The sequence below is a fragment of the Pongo abelii genome, chromosome 10 (assembly GCF_028885655.2).
Source record: "Pongo abelii isolate AG06213 chromosome 10, NHGRI_mPonAbe1-v2.0_pri, whole genome shotgun sequence".
Lineage (NCBI taxonomy): Eukaryota > Metazoa > Chordata > Mammalia > Primates > Hominidae > Pongo > Pongo abelii.
The window spans coordinates 76,145,273-76,170,714 of NC_071995.2; the positions used below are offsets into that span (position 1 = coordinate 76,145,273).

The 25,442-nt window shown below is 34.3% G+C and overlaps 1 protein-coding gene across 11 annotated transcripts in view; it reads left to right on the forward strand.

The window, feature by feature from the left end:
• Positions 1-25,442, forward strand: part of NAV3 (neuron navigator 3) — a 924,032-nt gene that overhangs the window by 666,042 nt on the left and 232,548 nt on the right. For all 11 annotated transcript variants that reach the window (XM_024256848.3, XM_063712200.1, XM_024256849.3 and 8 more), the window contains 2 exons: positions 658-730; positions 2,952-3,135. In XM_024256848.3, the coding sequence (XP_024112616.2) occupies positions 658-730; positions 2,952-3,135 (257 nt within the window). The remainder of the gene's footprint in view (positions 1-657; positions 731-2,951; positions 3,136-25,442) is intronic.

A 25,442-nucleotide genomic window follows, 5' to 3' on the forward strand; every position in this document is an offset into this window, starting at 1 on the left:
AGCCAAGATCGCGCCACTGCTCTCCAGCCTGTGTGATGGAGCAACATTCTGTCTCAAAATCAAAAACACAAACAAAAAGTGCCATGGGAATCACCCTTTTAAAATAGCAAAGACAATACCTATATTTAATCAGTAGATTATTCACCTCTAGAAATACAAATATAATTTTTGAAATAAGTATTTGCTACGTTTAGGATGAAAATATGCTTCATTTTCATATTGTATCAAACCTGTCTCCATCTATCTATCTTTTGACGTACTTAACAAATACTGCTGGTTGAATCTAAATTACCCACATCCTAACATTCTAAGACTCACACATGCAACAATCTCAGTCTGTATGGATGCTTTCACTGGGACTTATTTGCAAAATACAAGATCCAGTTTTATGTTAAGTAGGTGGGTTGCTAATCTGCAAGAATGCCATTCTTTATCAAGCCTTTATGAATTGTTTGTAAGTACCAGCTGGACAATGAAAGCTTTATATTCATTCTGCAATTAGCCAAAATAATTCTAGTTAAACTCTTGTTAAGACTTCTAGTATGAAATGAATGTAAACTATTCATTCTTTATCGTTCTTTCTGGTTTCATTTTGGCACATGTATTTGTTAAAATATAATCCTCTAAGTTGCTTTTTCACTGCTTTTCATGTTGCAGATTGAAAATGTTGATGTCTGCCTTAGTTTTCTAGCAGCCAGAGGGGTAAATGTTCAAGGTCTATCTGCCGAAGGTAAGAAAAAGAATGACTGAATTGTCACAAATGGCATCAATGTTTTTAAATTATTTTTTATAATGTAAGAAATATAACATTGGAGTATACGGCTCCTTAATATGATAAAGGAAATTGGTGAAGTCTTCAAGAGAACTGAAACATAAACATAATGGTTATTAATATGTGCTTTAAGTATTTAAATGTTCTCCATATTTTGCCAGAACTGTTCTTTTCATAACCAACTATATGGGAGAGGAGTGAATCAAAAAAAATCTTTATGTTATTATTAGTTTATAGTATAATTAGATTTCTTAAGTAGATTAATAGATAATTAGATAAATGTTGGATGGACATAAATACTGGTAAAATATTTTAATTAAGTCTTAAAATATTATTTTATCAATAACATTTCTATAATATATTCAAGTTGGTAGAAATAGTCAAAATAGTTGGTAAGTTTAAATAAGTCACTATGAAGTCTTAAATAATTAGAACTAACAGCATTAATCACTGTTATATATAAATGTTTTAAATCATTAAAGATTCAAAAGATCATCACTAAAATTGAAAGACAGCAAAATGGGGAAAACTTGAACAAATTTTGACATTGATCTTTTTCTGAGTTTATTTTACTTTCACTTACAAATGTGGCAAAAGTTTGCAAAAGCTTGCCACACTTAAGATAAAATTTGCCATACTTGAGAACACTGATATTTAAATTTCTTTTATATTTGCATGTTATGATATATAATTAAATTACACATTTAATGACCAAGAAGCTTAGGTTCAAACCTAACTGGTAGTTCTGTAACTTAGAATAACATTTGAGTAAAATTCCCCAGGATAATATGTTGCTAAGTAGTTACAGGCTAGAAATGCTGCCATTTATTCACTTTTTAAGTCTCTTCCTAATGAAAACCTTTATTAATATAAGCCTATGGATTTTCATTCATCTTTAAAATATATATGAATGCTCAAAATTTACTCTCTAAATTAATTAAACATGCAAAATAATGAAACAATAATTTTTTAAAAACTCTTTAAACAAAATATTTCAGGTTTATAGGACAAAATTAACACTCTCTCACTGTAGCCTCAGATTGATGAAGCCAACTCTTCAATATGATGAAAACTATGAGAATTGTTTGGGGGGAAAATAGAACAACTCAGAGGGTCATTTCATATTAATTATTTTACTGCATAGTTTGAGTTATATGATAAACCATCAGAGAGCAAGAAATCCAAAGAGTCAGTTAATTTTCCTAAACTCCAAAAGGGGACATAAAATCTTGATCTCAGAGGAGAATGTATTTTATTGCTAACAGCAAGTTTTATTTAAAATATGATTACAGGTTGTGTAGCTTATTTTCAAGCTTTACTTCCTTCTCTTTTCCTATTTTTTTTTTAAGTTATAACTACAGGAGAAAAATGTAGGCTTATGTGTAGCCTACATTGTGAACTGAATTTTTTTATTGAATATTTGAAAATCTTACACAGGAACTTCATCTGTTAGAACAAGGATTTCTGCTTATTCAATTAGGCTATCTGATGTAAGCTAATCCTCATTATTTATTAATATATAACATAAATTAAAAATAAAATAATTGGAACATTAAAAATTGATATTATGTCTGCTTTTGGAAGATATACATACACACATTTATTTTTATATATATGGATATATATTCGGAGGATATATACATACATAAATATGTATACATGAGTTGGTGAGTGGGTGATTTAGAAAGAAAGTTGATTGCAACAAATCCAGTTGGTATTATGAGGTGCACCCACATCATCAATATTTATAAATGCAGGACAACCAACATTTAAGTGGCTTTCTTTCTCCAGTTCGTAGCCGCTGCTATGCTGGCAACAGCTGTGTATATTTGTGAGGGAATCAACATGCTAAATCAAATGGTTAGCACAAGAGAGAGCTCATTTATTTCTAAGAAGCAACTAATGAGAAAAATTGTAGTTCAAGGTCAGCAAAGAATGTCACTTCTGAGTGTGCTTTGTTCTTTTTACCCCATCCTTTTATTCTCTCCCTGAAATTCCAAGTTATTTGGAAATGTTAACATGTTTCAGAAATTCAGGTTTGTTTGTGATTCAACTGTGACTGAGAGGATTAAGTTGTATCTCTATCTTCATAGATTTATTTCGAGAGGATTGCATCTAGAATTTGTTAAAAAGGACATTGAATACATATGATTTTTTTTGTATTTTTCATTTCATACAGAAATAAGAAATGGAAACTTAAAGGCCATTCTAGGGTTGTTTTTCAGTTTATCTCGCTACAAGCAGCAACAACACCATCAACAACAGTACTACCAGTCCTTGGTGGAACTTCAGCAGCGAGTTACTCACGCTTCCCCTCCATCGGAAGCCAGCCAGGCCAAAACCCAACAAGATATGCAGTCCAGGTAAGGAAAGGAAGTAGGGAATGTGTTTCCAATTAGTTTGTGGAGATACAACTTGTTTTTAACAAATTATTGTCCACGAGTTTGAAAAACGTACTCATGTACTTGTATCAGTGTGATGGGATTATTTGACTTGTGTAATAGAAACTAAAACCACTCTTCTTTTGCTTGGTCAAGCAACATCTATCATCTTTTGGGTGACATATTTTGTTTGCTTTCTAAAGATTGTTGTTCTGTATCACACTGTGAAATGTCTTTGGTGTAAGTAATGTGGCATGGCTACTTTATTCTACAAATGACTTTAGTATTTAGAATGTGCTATTAAGTCCTAGTCTCCTGTCATGTAGTTATCTTTCATTGATATTTTTGATTAATTATGTCTGTCAGAAATTTCAGGTCTGTTAAACATAGGAGTTTGAAGTTTGGGAACATAGTGTTTTTGATGTGTGTGTGTGCGTGCATGTGTGTGTGTGTGTGTGTGTATGCACATACATGTATTATTTGTCTGGCTTGAGTCTTTTGGCATATGTAGACACAGCCTGGGTGGAGTGCTCCCCAATCATGGCAACTTCCTTTTCTCTTCCATTATTATTATTTTTCCAATAAAGAATTGTATCAGTCAGTGTTCAACTAGAGGAGTCAAGCAAGTAAACGATATATAACAAGAGACTTGTGAAGAATTGGTTTAGCATGATCGAGCATACTGGTTAGGCAAGTATGAAATCTGAAGAGCAGCCCAGCTGGGAGGGCAGGCTAGAACTCTTGTCATGAACTGAAATTGCAGTACACAGGTAGAATTTGTCCTCTCAAGGAAGCCTCAGTTCTGCTTTTGAAAAGCAAAACTTTCGGCCAAGGACGATGGCTCAAGCCTGTGTTCCCAGCACTTTGGGAGGCCGAGGTGGATGTATCACAAGGTCAGGAGTTCAAGACCAGCCTGGCCAAGATGGTGAAACCCCGTCTCTATGAAAAATACAAAAAGTAGCCAGGCGTGGTGACAGGCGCGTGTAATCCCAGCAACTCTGGAGGCTGAGGCAGAGAATTGCTTGAACCCGGAAGGCAGAGGTTGCAGTGAGCCAAGATCCAGCCTGGGTGACAGAGCGAGACTCCATCTAAAACAAACAAACAAACAAACAAAAGAACTTTCTTTCAACTAGTTGAATCAAGATCACCCAGATTATCTAAAATAAACTTTACTGAAAGTCAATCGATTATAGACTTTTATTACATCCTTAAAATATCTACATAGCAACAACTAGATTAGTATTTGAAGGAATAACTTAGACTATAGTCTAACATAGTTTACATATCAAAATAAATGATCACAGAATGAAGTTTCACTTAACTTCCATGCAAACTACTATATTTGTTCCTGAACAATGACTGGGGTATTGGTTAGTTAGTTCTATTACATAAATAGTTATGATTATTTTTCTTGAGGACAGAGGATATGAAAATCCCTTTCATCGTCTTTGAAAATATAAACACTTTTCAACAAATGTAAATATTTAACTTTGTCCACCTTAGAAGTCAAGCTTGAAACCTACTAACATTCAGTTAACCTTGAGTTTGGTAATTAGAAATGACTCAAACAATTAAAATAATGTTCCAAAATACATTTATGAACCACCCCCCACTTACGGTCAGTTGTTCAACTGTTCAGAAATCACCTCTCTTTCATCTATCAACCAACCCTCATATGGACCTTGTTTGTTACTCCATAATAAACAATATTTATTTCTCTATACAACCATGTAAATTCTGTTCCCTTTGGAAGATTTTCACTCATCAGTGAATTTTTAAATGAATTTAAAAAAAGCTATAGTTTTAATAAAAACATAGCATATAATATAAAGCTTATGAAGTGATGAGGGATATTTTTTATTATAAAATAATGCAGATATTTGACTGCTCTTTAAGCTCATCTTGGCTTTTGGTTATATCAAGTGAGACTGTACAAGACTCATAGTGGAAAATAAATCTCTATAGGATAAGTTTCTTGGATTTTTGTAAGCATAGAGAAGAAAAAAGTGGATGACATTGTGTTGTATGTATTATTATTTTTTGTGTGTGGATGGTTGGAACAAAGAGATGGATTATGAAAAGTGCCAGAAATAATATTTACTAGAGTTTGGTTTAAGCAACTTAAATAAAGAAGACACAATAATAGTAGAGGAAAAAATAAAGGAAATAAAATTATTTTACATAAAGCATGTTGACTCTGGGAGTGATATGGAATATCATTTGACATTGCTTTACCTCACTCTTTTTCTGTATCTTCCATGGGAAATTTATTGTCTAGAATTTCTTGCCCAGAATTTCTTGGTAGTTATGACCCTTTTAGGAAATTGTTTCTTTTCCTACTCTTCTTGCTGGATATACATGGCTGTTGTGAAACTATGGGGTAGTTTAAAATATAAAGCCATGTATAATACTCATGGTTTTTATACTTTTTTGTGGAAGGATGTCTCAATTTTTCATTACAAGTTTATGAAAAGTATTCTTTTCAACAGTGTCCTTTAAGGCTGTGGTAGACTTTTAGCAAAATTTTCTCTGCTAAATTGGATTTAATTACTTTTTGAATTGATATATAATTTAATAAATGTTTATGGAGTAACAGCTTTACTAAAAGTAGTATTCAGGACACTAATATAGAAGAGTTCAAGTCTTACTTTCAATAGTCTTACTTTTAGAGAATTTTTACATGTTTTAAAGGATATGATATTTAAGACATTAATACTTATTTTTATTCATATAGATTTAGTGTATCACATTAATATATAAATTAGAATTTATGTGGACTTACATGTAGCAATCAATATTTTAAAGCATTTTTCAAAAGGCCATAATGATAATATACATAGGAATGTAATGTAGTATCTATGTGTTAGAACCAAGATAATTAATGCAGAAAAATTCCTAGTGACAAATTTATCTTCATTTGCTGGAGGTGTGAGTCATAAATCATGATTTATGATGCCTTTCTATTGATTTCAAAGTTCTTTCCAAGTAAATAGTTTAAATGTCAACTTGCTATACTTTTCTGGATATTTGGCCAGAAAATGTTCTTATATTTTTCTCTGTAGATTAATAAACATTTCTTAGGGCACATTGTTTCAGTTCAGTGAAAGTGTTTCTGTTTTACTCTCTTTGTTTAAAGTAAATTGGCATAATTCTACATATTTCCACAACATTTATTTTATACATTAATAATTTTTAATTTGATTTTGCTATTTTGAAAAAAACTCCAGATGTTTTTCCTCAAGTTGAATAGCTTTCATTTAAGCAGAAATTTGGATTTAATGGTTAACAAGTGAAATATACAGGAGAAAAAAATAAAACATGGACCAAGAGGAAAGAATAGCGTAACAAATTCTGCTCTCCTGCTCTCTCAGCTCCCTCTCCACCTTTGAGTGTATGTATCTATAGGTGCATGAGTCATGTGCTATATGTGAGCTTGAGTGTATATGTGTGCACAAGTATGCATGCATGTGTGTCCTGCTCAAGTGGCACCTAGAGCTCTAATTATTAAGAGTTTACCTCTGGAATCAGACTGCCAGGACTTGGATCTGTATTAAAGTAAAGGTGGGATTCAGATTTTAAGTTTCTTAAATTCATTACAACGAATAATTTGGCTTATTTGGAGTGATAAAGACTTGATTAACCAAGTAATCAATTCTTTAAAATTTAAATATATTTGATATAAAAATTAGATTTTATCTATGTCAGTATTTTTTGATGGACTTTATGTGGGTAAAGATTCAATATCTCGCTATATTCCAAAACATTAAGCATCTTATTTGCATTTATTTAATATATGAAATAAAACTAGTTCATTTTGTATTTCTTAATTTTCTTTTTATTTTGAAAAAGGTAGATAAAAATTCTTCTCTCCAACCAAGAGGGGAAATATGAGAAGTGTTTTAATATAAAATGCTAAAAAATCATATATAAAGGTTGGTATCATAGTTATTTTCCACAGGCATTAATTGGGAGATGAAGGAAATCCTATTTCTTATTCTAGGAAACAATGTAAAAATAAATCCTATAATTTTAAAATTTATAAAATTCATTTTCATCCTAGGCTATTTCTGTGAACCTTACTTTTTCATATGTTGCATTTTGACAATTAGAGTTCTAGTTGGCAGGAAAGCTAAAAGAAAATTCTATTTCAACCCTAAGCAGTACCTAGCACATACCAGCCAACAACACTCAGTAAATGAATGCATGATTTTCCTAAGAATATCTGGTAAAAACATTACAGTGAAAAAAATATAAAATGAAATTTAATTTTTCTTATGTACTGACCTGGTTATATACAAGGTGTTAGGATGATAGTACATGTAAAAGATAAATTTTTTTATTTGCTAAAAGCTTTTTTAAAAGATGTGATTTTTCTTAAAGTACATACTTTTATCTTAATTTTTGAACAGATTATTAAATGATTTTCCTTCCTGTTATCAAATAGTTGACGAATTTTACAAACTCACAGATAGTGGTTATTAAATCACATGAATAGTTTATGTAGTATACAATTAAAACATGTAAAAAGAAGAAAATTGAATGTGAAAGTAGAGGTAAGAGATTACATAGATAGATGACAGAGGTGGCAAAACCAGTGGTGATAAATCTTTCTGAATTAAAAAAAATTATTTTGGAAACTTGAAAGTTTATGATCTCTGCAGATGATCATATGTCCTTTTGCTTTTGATTTTGTAGGAGCAAATCAAGAATGTGTCCGCTTTCAGTTAAGATCAATGTGCTCCTACAGGACTCACAAGTTAAACTGTGAAATCCCCGGGTACATGTTTTCTGAATGGCTTGTCTGTTCCCTTGCAGCCCCTTTCCAAGGTTCCTGTGACCCCTACCACACACATTGCTTTTGGAACCCTCTTACCATAGAGGACATTTGCCTTCCAGGGTATCTTTTGCAGGAAACATTATCTCCTTCTGGGAGATTCACCCTGAAACTGGGACGGTTTACAGCTTTTTGGCCAAAGGTTATAAATCTTGAGAAGTATATAAGGAAGTTTAATTTAAGATGACAGGAAGGCTTAGTAATTTAAGCCCTTGTGAACCTGGCTTCAATTAGTTGCCTAACTCAGTTCTGTGTTGTGGCCTATAGTGTGCTCTTTAAAAAAAGTCAGTTAATCGATTAAACTTTAAATAAAACAAAAACAGAAAAGAAGAGGGATATTTATAAAATCTTTATTTAAAGCAGGATTTTTTTATCTCTAGAGAGAAATAATTGAAGAGAAAGAAATTATTCTTAACTGACTGCATTTGGAAACCAAGACTATGTAATATTAAGAGAAAGTTTGTGTGTGCATGTGCACACACTTTTGTTATGTTCTAACACTGGTGTTTCGGTTGTTATAGATGAAAATTATATGATAGTAAAGGTGAGACTCATATTTTAAGTTTCTTAAATTCATTACAAGAAAATATTTGGCTATATTTGGAGTGATAAAGACTTGATTAACCAAGTAATCAATTTTTTAAAATTTAAATATATGTAATATAAAATTAGATTTTATCTATATCAGTATTTTTGTTGTTTTGTTTTGTTTTGTTTTGAGATAGAATCTCGCTCTGTCACCCAGGCTGGAGTGCAGTGGCCCAGTCTTAGCTCACTGCAACCTCTGCCTCCCTAGTTCAAGCCATTCTCCTGCCTCAGCCTCCCTAGTAGCTGGGATTACAGGTGCCCACCACCACGGCCAGCTGTTTATTATTTTTATTTTTGTATTTTTTGTGGAGACATGGTTTCACCATGTTGGCCATGGTGGTCTCAAACTCCTAGCCTCAGATGATCTGCCCGCCTCAGCCTCCCACAGTGCTGGGATTATAGGCATGAGCCATCATTCCCAGATGCTATGTCAGTATTCTTGGATGTATTTTATGTGGGTGAAGATTAAACATCTTGCTGTGTTGGTTATTTCAGAGTCAAGCAAGTATGGGTTGGAGTCCTTCTTGCCAAGTCCCAGCAGAGTGGCATGGTCAAGTGATTTTAACCTGCTCAAATCCCAGTGTTCTTCCTCTAATATTGGAATGGTGTCAACTTTCTCATAAGGGTGTTGAGGAGACCAGATGAAATGGTTTATGTATAAAATGCTTACTTAGCATAACACAGCATATAATAGACACTCAAACCAGCTATTTCCATCTTCCCTTCTTTCACTTGAAGATCATATCACATGTGCCATAAAATACGTTGACCTGCATTAAAAACCTTAAGTCAACCCCATTACTGTTCTCTCTTTTCTCTCTTTCTCTAATCAAGTCTGCCCATTCCACTAAGTTTAATTAAATATAGGAAAATAATTTAAAGTAATCATATTTCCAATAAAATAGCTGAATAATGCTCAGTCCTTTGTATGCCCAGTCTAAATAAGCAGAATAACCCCTTTAATTGGTTTAGATTTTTTTTATTGGTTACTTCCATATAGCTAAATAGAATGCTCCTACCACTAGTTTCTATTCATCAATTTGACCATTTTCATTGGATTCACACTTCTCTATTTCTCTCCACCTTCATTAATTGATTCTACAAACTTTTATTAAGCACGTAGTATGTTCTAGACAATCTTCTAGTCACTGGAGATATGCAGAAGACAAAAGAGATTAAAAAATCTTTGCTCTCTTGAAGCTTTCATTCTAGTGATTGGAGATAATACAAAATTAATTAAAATATTTACCAGTAATTTGACAGCTGATGACGGAGAAAAATAAATCAGAAAAGGGCAAATCAGATGTGTGGGAACAATTTTTTGCTAATTTAAATTTAATGAGCACCGAGGAAAGTCCTCATTCAGATGATGACACTAAACAAAGAAAATGACAGAATGTTGTCGGTGAATATCTCAGGGCAGTGTTTCAGGCTGAGAGAAGAAATGCTCTTAGACCTTGAATTAAGAGCCTGTCTGGTTTTCTTCAAGAAGAGAAAACATCTATCCCAGTTGCACTGGATCAGAGGGAAAGAGGCAGAAGAAGAGTAGGATATAATTCAAAGAAACATAAGAATTAGTATGGCCCTGTTGCCATTGTAAAGACTTTGGCTTTTACTCCTGGAGAGAGGGGAAGATACTATGTGCCATGAGGAACATAAACAGGCATATAAATGAAGTGGTCACATTGGCTGCTGTGTTGAAAATAGGGTGTAGTAGGGAAAAGGTGGTAGCAAGAAGTCATGGAAAAAGCTCGGGCTATCATGTTGAAAGTGCAGAGGGGAAGTTAAATGCCAAATGTGTTTTGAAGGTAGTGTCAGAAGAAACTAATAGACTTGTAATGAAATTGGTAAACAGAAAGGAAACTCTAGCATGGATAAGGAGGCTATAAAGGTGAGACTGTACATTATCGATGTAGTATTAGCTGTTGGAAAGATGGAGTTTCCATTTGCTGAAATGAAGAAAAAAATTATGAGGAAAGGTTTGGTAGGGAGAAGGTCAGATATTCACTTATTGCCATGTGAGCTTTGAAATATATATGAGATATATCCAAAATACTGAGGAGGCCATTGGAATTGCAAGACTGGGGTTTAAGGGACAGATGGAGCCTATAGATAAAAATCATGGAAAAATAAGCAGAGAGCAACAATAAAAAGCTATGAGGCTAGACATGATTATGTACCAAAATCTGTACATAGATGAAGAAGATAACTGAGGCCTTGGATCAGGAGCTTACCAATATTTAGAGATCAAGGAGATGGCAAGACCTGATAGAGGAGACAAAAAAGAGTTTGCCTGTAACGTAGGAAGAAAAGTAGAACTTGATGTCCTGGAAAGCAGGTGCAGAAAGTGTTCAATGGAGAGACAGATCAATAGTCATAACTTACATGGAGCCCTTCTGAACCATTCTAAATAGTTTATACACACATTTACTGTCTCAATCCTTACGACAATCCTATGATGTATATACTGTATTCTTTCTTTCTTTCTTTTTTTTTTGAGACGGAGTCTTACTCTGTCACCAGGCTGGAGTGCAGAGGCGTGATCTCGGCTTCTTTTTTTTTTGAGACGGAGTCTTACTCTGTCACCAGGCTGGAGTGCAGAGGCGTGATCTCGGCTCGGATCACTGCAACCCCCGCCTCCCAGGTTCAAGCGATTCTCCTGCCTCAGCCTCCCGAGTAGCTGGTACTACAGGCACACACTACCACACCTGGCTAATTTTTGTGTTTTTAGAAGAGATGGGGTTTCACCATGTTGTCCAGGATGGTCTCGATCTTGACCTTATGATCTGCCCGCCTCGGCCTCCCAAAGTGCTGGGATTACAGGCGTGAGCCACCACACCCGGCCTGTACTGTATTCTTAATATTAATTTTGACATAAGGAAACGGAAAATGGAAAGATCAATTAAATTGCACAATTTCACAGAGACTAGGCTGTATATTGGATCAAGGCAATCTAGTACAGAATTTGTGTTTCTATCCGTTATTTACAGAATGTCAACTACATGAAATGTTGCATGTAAATAGGATGGGGACTGAGAACTGACTTACCGCTTTTGCACTGGAGACTTTGATGAGAGCTCTTTCAGTGAAGTAGTTGCTATGTTAACTTGATTGGAATCTGCACAAAAGAGAATGAGAGGGAGGAATTACAGAGAGAGATATACAATTTGTATGTGTCAATTAAAAAAAGAGATAGCAAATATAGGCAGGTCTTTCTAGGAGTGTTACTAACATAGTTATACTCCACTATCTTTAGTTCTTTTATTGGTTAACTTTGTACCTTTATATAATGGAATAACAGCTTTATTTCTTTTTCAATCACCTGTAGAGTATCTTTTGGTGTTCGATTTTGTAAAACCTGGATATTAAAACTACGATTTGGTTCTCCTCCATCCACTAACAATTTCCAATCTCTGTTATCGGCACTTTTATTTTTTTGTTACCAATGTTCATATGGTTAATCTATTTTGTACACGTACCTGATTCTGCCATGCTTTTAGTATAGGTTGATTCTAAAAGTTGAGAATCAATAGAGTGTTTAGATAGGAGCTATTATATATATATATATATTTTTTTTTTCAGAATCAAGTAATATACTCTGATTCTTCCCTAGTTAAGGCCTGTCTGAAAGTCTAGTAAAAGTTGATATTTGTTTGAATTGATGCATAAAATAGTAGATAATTTGAATTAGGGCCAGAGCTCATTTTATGATAGTTTGGGGAGCTCAGCCCAAGTTAACAAGGGATCACTGTATGCCAGTGCCTTTTTTCCGGGATTATTCAGTTATTATAGTTTAAAATGCTTCTTATGTTCAGATCATTGGTTTTGGTTTAATTTTGTTTGTAAAAAATTTTTTCTTAGTTTTACTTTTCTTAACTAAGTCAGAATCAATTAAACTTAATTTTCTAGGTATAAAATAAAACATCATAATTGTATTTTATCTTTCTAAAAGAATTGTGAGAATATAAATACATTTGAAAGTATGAGACTAACTCTTAATTTAAGAACTTAAGACACACTTTTTGCCATAAATATGTAGATAAAAACAATGATGAGCCATTATTTGTCCTATGAAATATTTTTTAAGATATGAAATGTTATTATAATAGAGCTGTAACTCATGTTAACTAATTTGTGATTAATTTATTTAAAATTTTATAACAGGACATTTTGACAGCCTAGTTAGATATTTTCTATCAAACACTAGAAATTTGATTCTAACCACAGGTACTACGTATTTGGCATGTATGAGCCACTTTCTTCTCGAATAGAGCACTGATTATATATGTAACTATTTCATTTGCAATTTTATACTATATGAAATTATTTATTAATCTTTTCTACTAAAGACTAACATCAAAAAGTTAAAATTTATTAAAAATTTTCAAAAATTTTCAAAACTTATTAAAGTCAATAGCTATTGAATTTATTCATCTATTTTCTACTAAATACTAACCTCATCTCAATTTTTTGAGGTTAGTCTTTATAAAAAAGCAGATTAATAAGGTCAATATTTATAATTTTGAATAAATTTTTAAAATTATAATTAATAAAGTCAATAACTATTAACTTTTTATAATCCCTTTTCTATGTTTCTACTTCTGACCATCCCAAATGCCCCTCTCTTTCTGATTGATCTCTCAGTCTAATAAGATATTAAACAAAATAACTATTGACTTTATTAATTACAATTTTCAATATGGAGTAAAATTACATCTCAATACATTCAAGAGCTTCAGCCTCAAAAAGTTGAGGTTAGTTTTCACTAGAAAACATATTAATAATTATGGACCTTTTTTCCATTATAAGTCAGTAATTTTTCAAATTTCAAATTTGAAAAATTACTGACTTATAATAAAAACTGCAACTGTCTCAAAAATCATAATTGTCTGAGCATGATAGCTCATTCCTGTAATCCCAGAACTTTGAGAGGCCAAGGCAGGAGATCACCTGAGGTCAGGAGTTCCAGACCAGCCTGGTCAACACTGTGAGACCTGCTCTCTACAAAAAATACAATACAAAAAAAAAAAAAGATAGCCAGAAGTGGTGGTGTGTGCCTGCTGTCCTGGTTACTTGGGAGGTTGAGGTGGGAGGATGGCTTGAAACTAAGACGTCAAGGCTGCAGTGAGCCATAATTGCACCACTGCATTCCAGCCTGGGCACAGAGATTCCTCCTCTGAAAAATATATCTATATAGAAAAAGAAAAAAATACACTAAAAATAAAAAAGCTATAATAATTATGTCAGAATGATCATTAGATTATTTTTCTGTATCCAAGTCTACATGGAAAGTCAGGAGATAACTTGGCAAGCATGGAATTAGATTTAGGGGATTTGCATGTTTCAGCAACTTAGTCTTGCTTATGAGACTTTAACCATTAGTCAAGGGCACACTTTCAACATACACCTCTTTATATTCCCTTTTCTATGCTTCTACTTCTGACCATCCCAAGTGCCTCCCTTTTTCTGATTGATCTCTCAGTCTCATAAGATGTGAAAAGAAAAAAATAAAAAAGCCTTCTCTTTCTGCTGTGTGGCAGGCTCTAGACCAATGCTCACCCATCAGAGATGTTTTGTGACCCCAGTCACTGCTTACTAATATTGTTACTGAAATGCCAGAGATTTGGTCTAGGTCCTGCTGTGCACTACACAGAAAGCCACTTACTGAGAGAACGAGTGTTGCCAGAGAAGAAGGCTTTAACTGGGTGCTGCAGCTGAGGAGAAGGGATACCAGACTCAAATCCAACTAAAATTAGGGGTTTATATGGCAAGGAAGAAATGTAACTATGTGTGGGAAAACAGGAATTAGGGAGGGATAAGGAAGAGGAGTTGGTCAACAGGAAGCAGGTGGTCAGTTAAGCAATCATGACAGATGAGGGGCCTGGCGTCTTATTGTCCAGATATAATTATCTGATAAGTTTCAGTTCCTTGACACTATTTGGGATGCCTGATGGTTGGTTTCCCGAGGAAAAAACCCAGATAAGACAACCGTAAGTTTCTCAAGTTTTAAGACTGGAGGGGTCAATTTCTATGTTTATTCAAAAGAAACCATAAACGTCAGTTCTATGGGACAATTGGGCTGGTTTGATTATGATTATATTGATGATTATATTTTCTTTGCATTAAATGGAGAGCAGCCCAATTATAAGGATTTGATAGACTAGATTTTCTCACAAATCTTCACATACTTTATAGATATTCATCTTTTAAATGTAATAAAAGTCATTTTCGTGAACATATGTATTAAGAAATAATTTAACATATTTTATGATGACTACAATGCTTTTTAAGTATTTAGAAGTATTAAATAATCTGATTTTTCACTGATCTGTGTGGTCTTTGCCTAAGTTAGTTTAATTTTTTAGTTTGACAAAATAACTTTTTCTACCAGTATTCAAGTTCCAATTTTTTAAAGGTGGTTGCGTTCAAATGAACTTTTGGAATGAAGCTCTGAATGTATTGAGATGTAATTTTACTCCAAACTAAAAATTGAAAATGGGAAACATCCACAGAACAGCATTGTAGCGTAGTACTTTGAGCTATGTGTAAGTAACAGCATTGTGGAAAATCTAATTTATGGTGATACTGTAAAAGAAATATGAGCCTCATTTCCTGAATTCTCCTTTATCTTGAAGTTTGACATTCCTAAAAGAGCAAGAGACTTTGATGCTGTAATATCTTACACAGGCCTCTCCCTCTTTAGTTACTGTTTTGAGATCTCACAAAAGCAGACCATGCAGGTGGCCTTATTAACTGTCTGTGGAAATTTAAGATAAGACAGAGGTTATAACATATTTTCATACCATATTTCACTAATAGGATAAGTTATCACAGTAACCTGTCCCAAATGCAATTCAGATGATATTTCAGCCACCCGGTTACTAAAAAGAAACACATGTGGATAAAAGCTGTTTCTGACTTATTTATGGATTAGGCAATAACTGTTTTCAGTGAACTCTTAGCAAAAGGAGAACGTATTTTATGATATACTCTGCAGTGAGCACACTTTTTGCAAAATGCCTTAAATATTTTTTGAGGACCACATATAGTTTTGAGGTACCAAAGATATATTTGCAGAAGTGGCTAAATATCTCTCTCTTTCTTAGTGCTAATAGCATGTTAGTTATCATTTTATAGCAGTTCACAAGGATCCTGCAGAAGTCTTTATACTAAAGAAAGAATTTGGTTTAAGGAGCTCTTTAAATCTTAATTCTGAGTATATGGTTTCATTTCTATCCCAAGCAATCATAGGACACATAAAGAAATTTATTTCCATCTATCTCAGTCTTAAAAACCCTTAGTGAATGTATTTTAACTGTCTTTAAAGTTTGTTCTTTTGTCTAAAATTCCTTAGCATAAAACTTTAAAAAATATATTTAATTATAGTATATCTTGGGTATTTTATTCCCAATTTTTTTCTCAAGGCATTTTCAGTGAATTTGAAAGGAAATAATTTCTGTCTTTTTAACATAATACTGTATTATAGAAGAGAAAATTGGGAGGTAAAAAATGCCCACTAAAACTCAAACCCAAGAAATGCCTTATTTTATACTCTGAGATTTGTTTCTTTATATTCCTCTTTGTTTCCTTGTGAATGATGCTTTTAGAAAAAACAAATGTGATATCATAATTAAGCATGCTTTTCTCTTTCTTTGGGAATCAAGAGTACTACATGTCTCACTATATAGGGATTCTGAATAGGGATTTCTTCTCTTGTGATGTGTTTATGTGACTCCAAGACTGAGGGTAAATAGATGGGGCCAGAAACAAGGATGATTCTAAAATGATTTTCTATAAAATTTCTTAATATAGATGAAGAGTTATAAAAACTGATGTAATGTGAAAGATTGTCTTTACATTCTATTTTGCTTTGATAAATATAGTTTATTCAACTACTTTTGTATTAAATACGTCTATTTAAAAATTACTGTTTTCTACTTGATTTTTATGTTTTGATGCACCAGCCATTGTCTACTTGGGCAGAGTCAATGCATAACATATGGCTTAATGAAAGATGATTTGTTGCTATTGATCCTTTATATGTTACATTAGAGCCGTGTGTTCTTTTCCACTGGTGATTTGAAAGTTCATATGTGACCTTTCCACAAATAAATTGGCCCTCACCATGAGCCAAGGGATACATCAGATATGTGGCTAAGATAAAGTGATGTTCCTCTTCAAATCACCCACAATCTTATAGAGTACCTAAATATTTAAGCAGATGGCTTAATAGACATGTTAATTAATTCAACAAAGCACAAGTTGCTCAATGATCAAAGTTAGAGGAAAGGGCACATATGAAGGGACTGACAAAAGAAATGCCATTTCACATTCAGGAAATGATAGTTATTTGGCTGAGGAGAAAGTTAAAGTAGAAATGAGTTCTGGGTATCTATTGCTGCTTTACGAAAGCATCCCACAATCTAATGGCACAAAACAGTAACCATTTTATGATGCTCATGGATTTTGTAAGCCAAGGAATCTGACGAGGCATAAAGAGGATGGCTTGTCCTTGTTCCACTATGTCCAGGGCATGCAATGGAGAAGGATGGAATGGCGGGGATGTTACAAGCTGGTGAGAGACAGAATATCTGTGGTTAGAGAATCCACTTTCAACATAACTTCTTCACTCACAGGTCTAGCAGCTTAACTGAAATTCACATGGCCATTCCAGCATGGCAACCTTAGTGGTATCATACTTCTCACATGGTAGCTCTAGTGGTTAAAGCAGCTTCAAGCCCACTCAGACTCTAAGAGATGGGTGGATAGCACAAAGATCTCACTTCTCAATGGAAGGATGATCATGAATATATTGTATCCCTGTGTTAAAATTGTCATAGCATATAATGAGAGAGAAGACTGGAGAAATAGACAGAGATCAGTTTGTGGAAGTTGTGAACTCTATGCCTAGGAGCTGGGACTTATTTGCTAAATGTAAAGTAAAATTGCTTTGAGAAATTTTTGCCAGAGGAAAAATGAGACTATTTATAACTTAGAAATATTGCCCTGGTGACAGGGTAGAGAAAAGCTGTGCTTTGGGCAGGGGAATAGGGATGGACCCTGCTCTGGTGGCGAGAGAATGAACAGTTTAATGCTTGCAGATGTGAAAGTTGGACTGGAAGAATGAATTTGGTTACTGATTGGAAGTAAGGGTAAAAGACAATCATCACGTCTCTACTTTCATTCATGAATTGAAATATCATGTATTTCAGTAAGACAGAAAATATAATATGATAGTGGAAACAGATGGGAGGAAGGAGGCGGAGAGAAAAAAAAATTAGCTTTGGCCTTCGTAGGTTTAAGATTTTAATGGAACTTTGGTGACTAGCATGTGGCTCCGGAGCCTAGGAGAGAAGCCCGAGCCAGAGATATGGACCTGGGAACATTAGCTTAGCTGTGTTTTATTGATTGAAACAATAGAAATGGAAGAAATAGCTCAGGAAAAGAGTATAAAGGTAGGGGAAAGAAAGGAGAGCTCAACACAAAACTCTGGGGACCACAAACAATTACAGGTGAAGTGAAGAAACAAGGGGAATAAGAGAATGTTCTTTTTGTTTTGCAATGTACTGAGTTATGGTAACTTTTTGCTAAATTCTTAAGTGTAAATTATTTTTCTATTGAGAAGTACTTCGTCTTCTGAGACATTTTGTTCTTGTCTTTCAAATTATTCTTGAAATCTAGATACAAATGAAATACAAAACTCTGGTTGAAATATTAAATAAACTATGTTGAACATATATTCATCTAATCACTGCATCACAAAACAAAACACTAAGTCCTGAATTTAAGACACTTTTGGATTCTGTTCGGTGTTGAGATTTATGTTTTGAAAGGCTCACCCTGTGTGTATTGTTTTGGGAATGCTGGTTCTTTGGTGTCTTATTGGGACAGTTTCTAATGATTTCTTACTGGGCTAAGTCCTGTGGGACTTATGTTGTCGACTTTGGGAAACAAGAATAATGAATAATATCGATAAAATTTTGAAGGAGAATAAGACCTAATTGTATTTGATTTCAAGGAATCACAGTCCCAAAGTAATTTTAAACTGAGAGACCAAGAGCCACAGTTAAAAGCTCAGCCATTGTCCTGAAAGAGCCATGCTTATGTGCTTTCAAGTAAGAATAATGTAACATCAAAAGTGGTAAGTGAGAACCAAGGGATGTGGTATTAGGAAGACTTCCAAGTGCAGGTGTGCAGGATAATAGTGGCTAAAATTCACACAGGATTCATTAGAATATTTACAGTGCCTCCAGAGACTGTCAAGTATGCTTTTTTTTTTTTTTTTACCTGTTATAGCACTTATCTTTACCAGACACCCTTCTAAGTGATCTGCAATTTGGTCCTCATAAAAACCTTTGGGTAGCTGTCATCCTCATTTAACAGATGAGAAACTAGGCACAGAAAGCAGTTGAGCTGAGATCTGGGTAGGGCAGCTGGCTGTAGATTCTTTGCTATTAACCAATGTATTAGATGTTTACTACTGGCATTTCAACATATTAATTCACAGAAGATAAATAATGTCATCTATCATTTCTTCACATCTGCAAAATACTTTTGTTTCTCTTTCCAAACTTGAATTTGATTTCCATTAAATATAAAATTATAGTGTTTTTTTTTTTTTTTTTTTTTTTTGAGACGGAGTCTCGCTCTGTCACCCATGCTGGAGTGCAGAGGTGTGATCTCAGCTCACTGCAACTTCCACCTCCTGGGTTCAAGCGATTCTTCTGCCTCAGCCTCCCAAGTAGCTGAGATTACTGGCACATGCCACCATGTTCAGCTAATTTTTTGTATTTTTAGTACAGACAGGGTTTCAACGTGTTAGCCAGGATGGTCTTAATCTCCTGACCTCGTGATCCAGCCATCTAGGCCTCCCAAAGTGCTGGGATTACAGGCGTGAGCCACTGTGCCCAGCCTATACTTTTTATGAAGAATATTAGTTAGTATACATGGCTTTAGGGGTTATAATTCTCCTAATGAAACAGTAACCTCTGTGCACTTTAACCAAATTTTTCCAAATTAAATCTTTCTAACATAGTGCCAGTACATAGGAGGTGGTCAATAAAAGTCTTTTCAATGATTAATTAATTGGACAATTGCATAAATCAGTCTTCATGTTTGTCAGAATAAGGGGAACACTGAACTAAGTTTAGTTTCTCAATATCTATGTCTATGTGTCACTTTGAAAACCGTAGGAATGTGAAGCTGCTTTCTTATTTATTCATTAATTCAGTATCCAAAAGCATTTATATACTTTATAACTGAATCTTTAGAATAACATAGTGAGGGCTCTTCACTCTGTCAATACTCTAAAGGTGGGATTAGTTACTCCTGAATATCCATTTTCCCAGGGTTTTCTATTTCTTTCTCTACTTTTTTTTTTTGGTATGTAGACATAATTGAATTGGAATTTTCTTTTCATACACTATACAAGGGATGTTCAACCTCATTTTCCCACACTCTTTTCTATGTAACTTTGTTGTACATAGAACAACTCAAATTAGAGGCCCAGGATTTGTCTTAGATTCTTCCCTTTCTTTCAATTCCTGTGTCTACTATTTTAACTTATTTTAATCATTTACTTCTATTTCCTGTGCCTCTGTCTTCATTCAGGCCTATATAAAATCCTGCCTGAATTTTAGCCATGATTTCCTATTTGATCTGTTTTCAGCCTTGTTAACATCTCCCAACCTCATTTCTTCCACACTCTTACATATCTAAGGAAAGGATCTATCTAATCTGAGAAATTAGTATTTCTTCTGAAATTAAATTTTTTGGGGAGTCTCCCACTGCAATCAGAATAAAGACCAAATTCCTTAGCAAATTGATATGGCTTTCTAGGTTCTCACTTGGAAAAAAACTAGGTGTTAAAATATGATTTGTAGGGCTGGGTGTGGTGGCTCATGCCTGTAATCCCAACACTTTGGGAGGCCAAGGCCGGTGGATCACTTGAGGTCAGGAGTTTGAGACCAGTCTAGCCAACATGGTAAAACCCCGTCTCTACTAAAAATACAAAAGTCAGCCAGGTGTGGTGGCATGCACCCATAATCTAAGCTACTTGGGAGGCTGAGTCAGGAGAATCGCTTGAACCTGAGAGGTGGAGGTTGCAGTGAGCTGAGATCATGCCACTGCACTCCTGCCTGGGCTACAGAGCAAAACTTCGTCTCAAATAATAATAATAATATTTTTAGAATGAATAAGAAAATTAAAAATATTTATAATTGCCACAATAAACAAGCATAAGTTGAAACAATTCAAATACAAAATTGATAGACCGCTACAAAATTGATAGACCGCTAGCAAGATTAATAAAGAAAAAAAGAGAGAAGAATCGAATAGATGCAATAAAAAATGATAAAGGGGATATCACCACCGATCCCACAGAAATACAAACTACCATCAGAGAATATTACAAACACCTCTATGCAAATAAACTAGAAAATCTAGAAGAGATGGATAAACTCCTCAACACATACACCCTCCCAAGACTAAACCAGGAAGAAGTTGAATCTCTGAATAGACCAATAACAGGAGCTGAAATTGTGGCAATAATCAATAGCTTACCAACCAAAAAAAGTCCAGGTCCAGATGGATTCACAGCCGAATTCTACCAGAGGTATAAGGAGGAGCTGGTACCATTCCTTCTGAAACTATTCCAATCAATAGAAAAAGAGGGAATCCTCCCTAACTCATTTTATGAGGCCAGCATCATCCTGATACCAAAGCCTGGCAGAGACACAACAAAAAAAGAGAATTTTAGACCAATATCCTTGATGAACATTGATGCAAAAATCCTCAATAAAATACTGGCAAACAGAATCCAGCAGCACATCAAAAAGCTTATCCACCATGATCAAGTGGGCTTCATCCCTGGGATGCAAGGCTGGTTCAATATACGCAAATCAATAAATGTAATCCAGCATATAAACAGAACGAAAGACAAAAACCACATGATTATCTCAATAGATGCAGAAAAGGCCTTTGACAAAATTCAACAACCCTTCATGCTAAAAACTCTCAATAAATTAGGAATTGATGGGATGTATCTCAAAATAATAAGAGCTATTTATGACAAACCCACAGCCAATATCATACTGAATGGGCAAAAACTGGAAGCATTCCCTTTGAAAACTGGCACAAGACAGGGATGCCCTCTCTCACCACTTCTATTCAACATAGTGTTGGAAGTTCTGGCCAGGGCAATTAGGCAGGAGAAGGAAATCAAGGGTATTCAATTAGGAAAAGAGGAAGTCAAATTGTCCCTGTTTGCAGATGACATGATTGTATATCTAGAAAACCCCATTGTCTCAGCCCAAAATCTCCTTAAGCTGATAAGCAACTTCAGCAAAGTCTCAGGATACAAAATCAATGTGCAAAAATCACAAGCATTCTTATACATCAATAACAGACAAACAGAGAGCCAAATCATGAGTGAACTCCCATTCACAATTGCTTCAAAGAGAATAAAATACCTAGGAATCCAACTTACAAGGGATGTGAAAGACCTCTTCAAGGAGAACTACAAACCACTGCTCAAGGAAATAAAAGAGGATACAAACAAATGGAAGAACATTCCATGCTCATGGGTAGGAAGAATCAATATCATGAAAATGGCCATCCTTCCCAAGGTAATTTACAGATTCAATGCCATCCCCATCAAGCTACCAATGACTTTCTTCACAGAATTGGAAAAAACTACTTTAAAGTTCATATGGAACCAAAAAAGAGCCCGCATCGCCAAGTCAATCCTAAGCCAAAAGAACAAAGCTGGAGGCATCACACTACCTGACTTCAAACTATACTACAAGGCTACAGTAACCAAAACAGCATGGTACTGGTACCAAAACAGAGATATAGATCAATGGAACAGAACAGAGCCGTCAGACATAATGCCACATATCTACAAGTATCTGATCTTTGACAAACCTGACAAAAACAAGAAATGGGGAAAGGATTCCCTATTTAATAAATGGTGCTGGGAAAACTGGCTAGCCATATGTAGAAAGCTGAAACTGGATCCCTTCCTTACACCTTATACAAAAATCAATTCAAGATGGATTAAAGACTTAAATGTTAGACCTAAAACCATAAAAACCCTAGAAGAAAACCTAGGCATTACCATTCAGGACATAGGCATGGGCAAGGACTTCATGACTAAAACACCAAAAGCAATGGCAACAAAAGCCAAAATTGACAAATGGGATCTAATTAAACTCAAGAGCTTCTGCACAGCAAAAGAAACTACCATCAGAGTGAACAGGCAACCTACAAAATGGGAGAAAATTTTCGCAACCTACTCATCTGACAAAGGGCTAATATCCAGAATCTACAATGAACTCCAACAAATTTACAAGAAAAAAACAAACAACCCCATCAAAAAGTGGGCGAAGGATATGAACAGACACTTCTCAAAAGAAGACATTTATGCAGCCAAAAAACACATGAAAAAATGCTCACCACCACTGGCCATCAGAGAAATGCAAATCAAAACCACAATGAGATACCATCTCACACCAGTTAGAATGGCAATCATTAAAAAGTCAGGAAACAACAGGTGCTGGAGAGGATGTGGAGAAATAGGAACACTTTTACACTGTTGGTGGGACTGTAAACTAGTTCAACCCTTGTGGAAGTCAGTGTGGCGATTCCTCAGGGATCTAGAACTAGAAATTCCATTCGACCCAGCCATCCCATTACTGGGTATATACCCAAAGGACTATAAATCATGCTGCTATAAAGACACATGCACACGTATGTTTATTGCGGCATTATTCACAATAGCAAAGACTTGGAACCAACCCAAATGTCCAACAATGATAGTCTGGATTAAGAAAATGTGGCACATATACACCATGGAATACTATGCAGCCATAAAAAATGATGAGTTCACGTCCTTTGTAGGGACATGGATGAAATTGGAAATCATCATTCTCAGTAAACTGTCGCAAGAACAAAAAACCAAACACCGCATATTCTCACTCATAGGTGGGAATTGAACAATGAGAACACATGGACACAGGAAGGGGAACATCACACTCTGGGGACTGTTGTGGGGTGGGGGGATGGGGGAGGGATAGCATTGGGAGATATACCTAATGCTAGATGACGAGTTGGTGGGTGCAGCGCACCAGCATGGCACATGTATACATATGTGACTTACCTGCACATTGCGCACATGTACCATAAAACCTAAAGTATAATAATAATAATAATAATAATAATAAAAGAAAAAAAAAAACTTCGTCTCAAATAATAATAATAATAGTTTTAGAATGAATAAGAAAATTAAAAATATTTATAATTGCCACAATAAACAAGCATAAGTTGAAACAATTCAAATACCAACTTCCTCAGCTGAGATTTTTTGGAAGAAGCTTGATAGAATCCAAAGAGATAAAGTCGATACATTATATGAGGTTCAGGTATTATGTTTTGGTGATTTATAGAATTCTGTATGTGCATTATGTTGAAGCAAATGATTCTTCAGGTTGAAAACTAAAACTAAGGAATGAGGTCATATATATATATATATATATATGACCACATTTTGCATGGAAGTCTGCTGTTAAAAATAACTATAACATAAATAGAATAGTCTACAAACATCTTACATGAAATTATTAAAATTTTCTTAACTGTGTATTGATGAAGGCATAGAGAGGAGATACAAATACATTTTAACTCTCATTCTAATTCCTGTTGAACAATAAGGGCTGTTTGAATCCTTTGCAAGGATTATGAGGCTACACTGTTCCATGATTGATTAGTGATGTCTGTAATGGATGTGAGAGTGGCTAATTATAAATTATGTTCCATATTTATTAGCCCTGAATAAAACAATGCTAAAAATTTTGAATGATAATATTTTCTTGTAAGACTATGAGAATAGTTGCTTAAATACTCTAATTATTTTAACCTTTAAAATTGTTTCATTTTCTCTTGATTTCTATGTAGATTAAAGTTTTTTAATATTATTTCTCTGTCAAATGGTATATTTTGAAATCAGATTTGTTTGATACTTGCAGAGATCATATTCTGTATACAGATTCTATAATATCTTGGAAATATTCACAAATCTATGGAGCAATAAAAATACTTCAATTGATAATTTACACAGACAATATGGTACAAGAGAACGGAGTACAGCTTATGGAATGTTAACAAATTTAAGTTCAAATTTCAGCACTTTAATTTACAAAATGTGTAAAATGCACGAGTTAACATTAAATGACTTAATTTTTCATATTTGTCAGTTGGTTGTATAGTATAACCTTTGCAGGACTGTTGTGAGGTTTGAGTAAGATAAACATAAATTGCTGCCAGTTAATAAGGATGTAATAATGACTAGTGTCTTTCTGTTCCCTCCTTTAACATACTTCTGATAATTCTATTCTGGAATAATTTCCCTTGCTTAGAAGGCAGAGGTATAACATGCCATCGTTTGAAAATGCTACCCAGTAAATGTCAATCAATTATTTAGTTACTGAACATATACCAGCCCCATGATAGGAACTAAGGATGAAAAAAAAATTAACATAACATAATTCCTGCGCTGGAGAACAACACAGTCTGTTTAGGAGACAGATACTTAACCTGATTAATTACTGCACCATCAAGATACAATATTCAAGACGTATCAAGGAGATATTCAGAAAGGGGATTCTGAAGTTTAGGATTGAGATTGGGGTTTGAAATATACATTTGCTATAAAAGAAGGAAGAAGTCGATTATATCTGGGATTATAATTTTTAGAATATTTATGGTAACAGCGTGAAATTTTGTGGGTGGTGACAGTGAGTGAACCTGTATTTGGGAAGCAGGAGTAATAGATGGAGACGTGGCTGTTGTGTCAGGAACGCTTAAATGATGA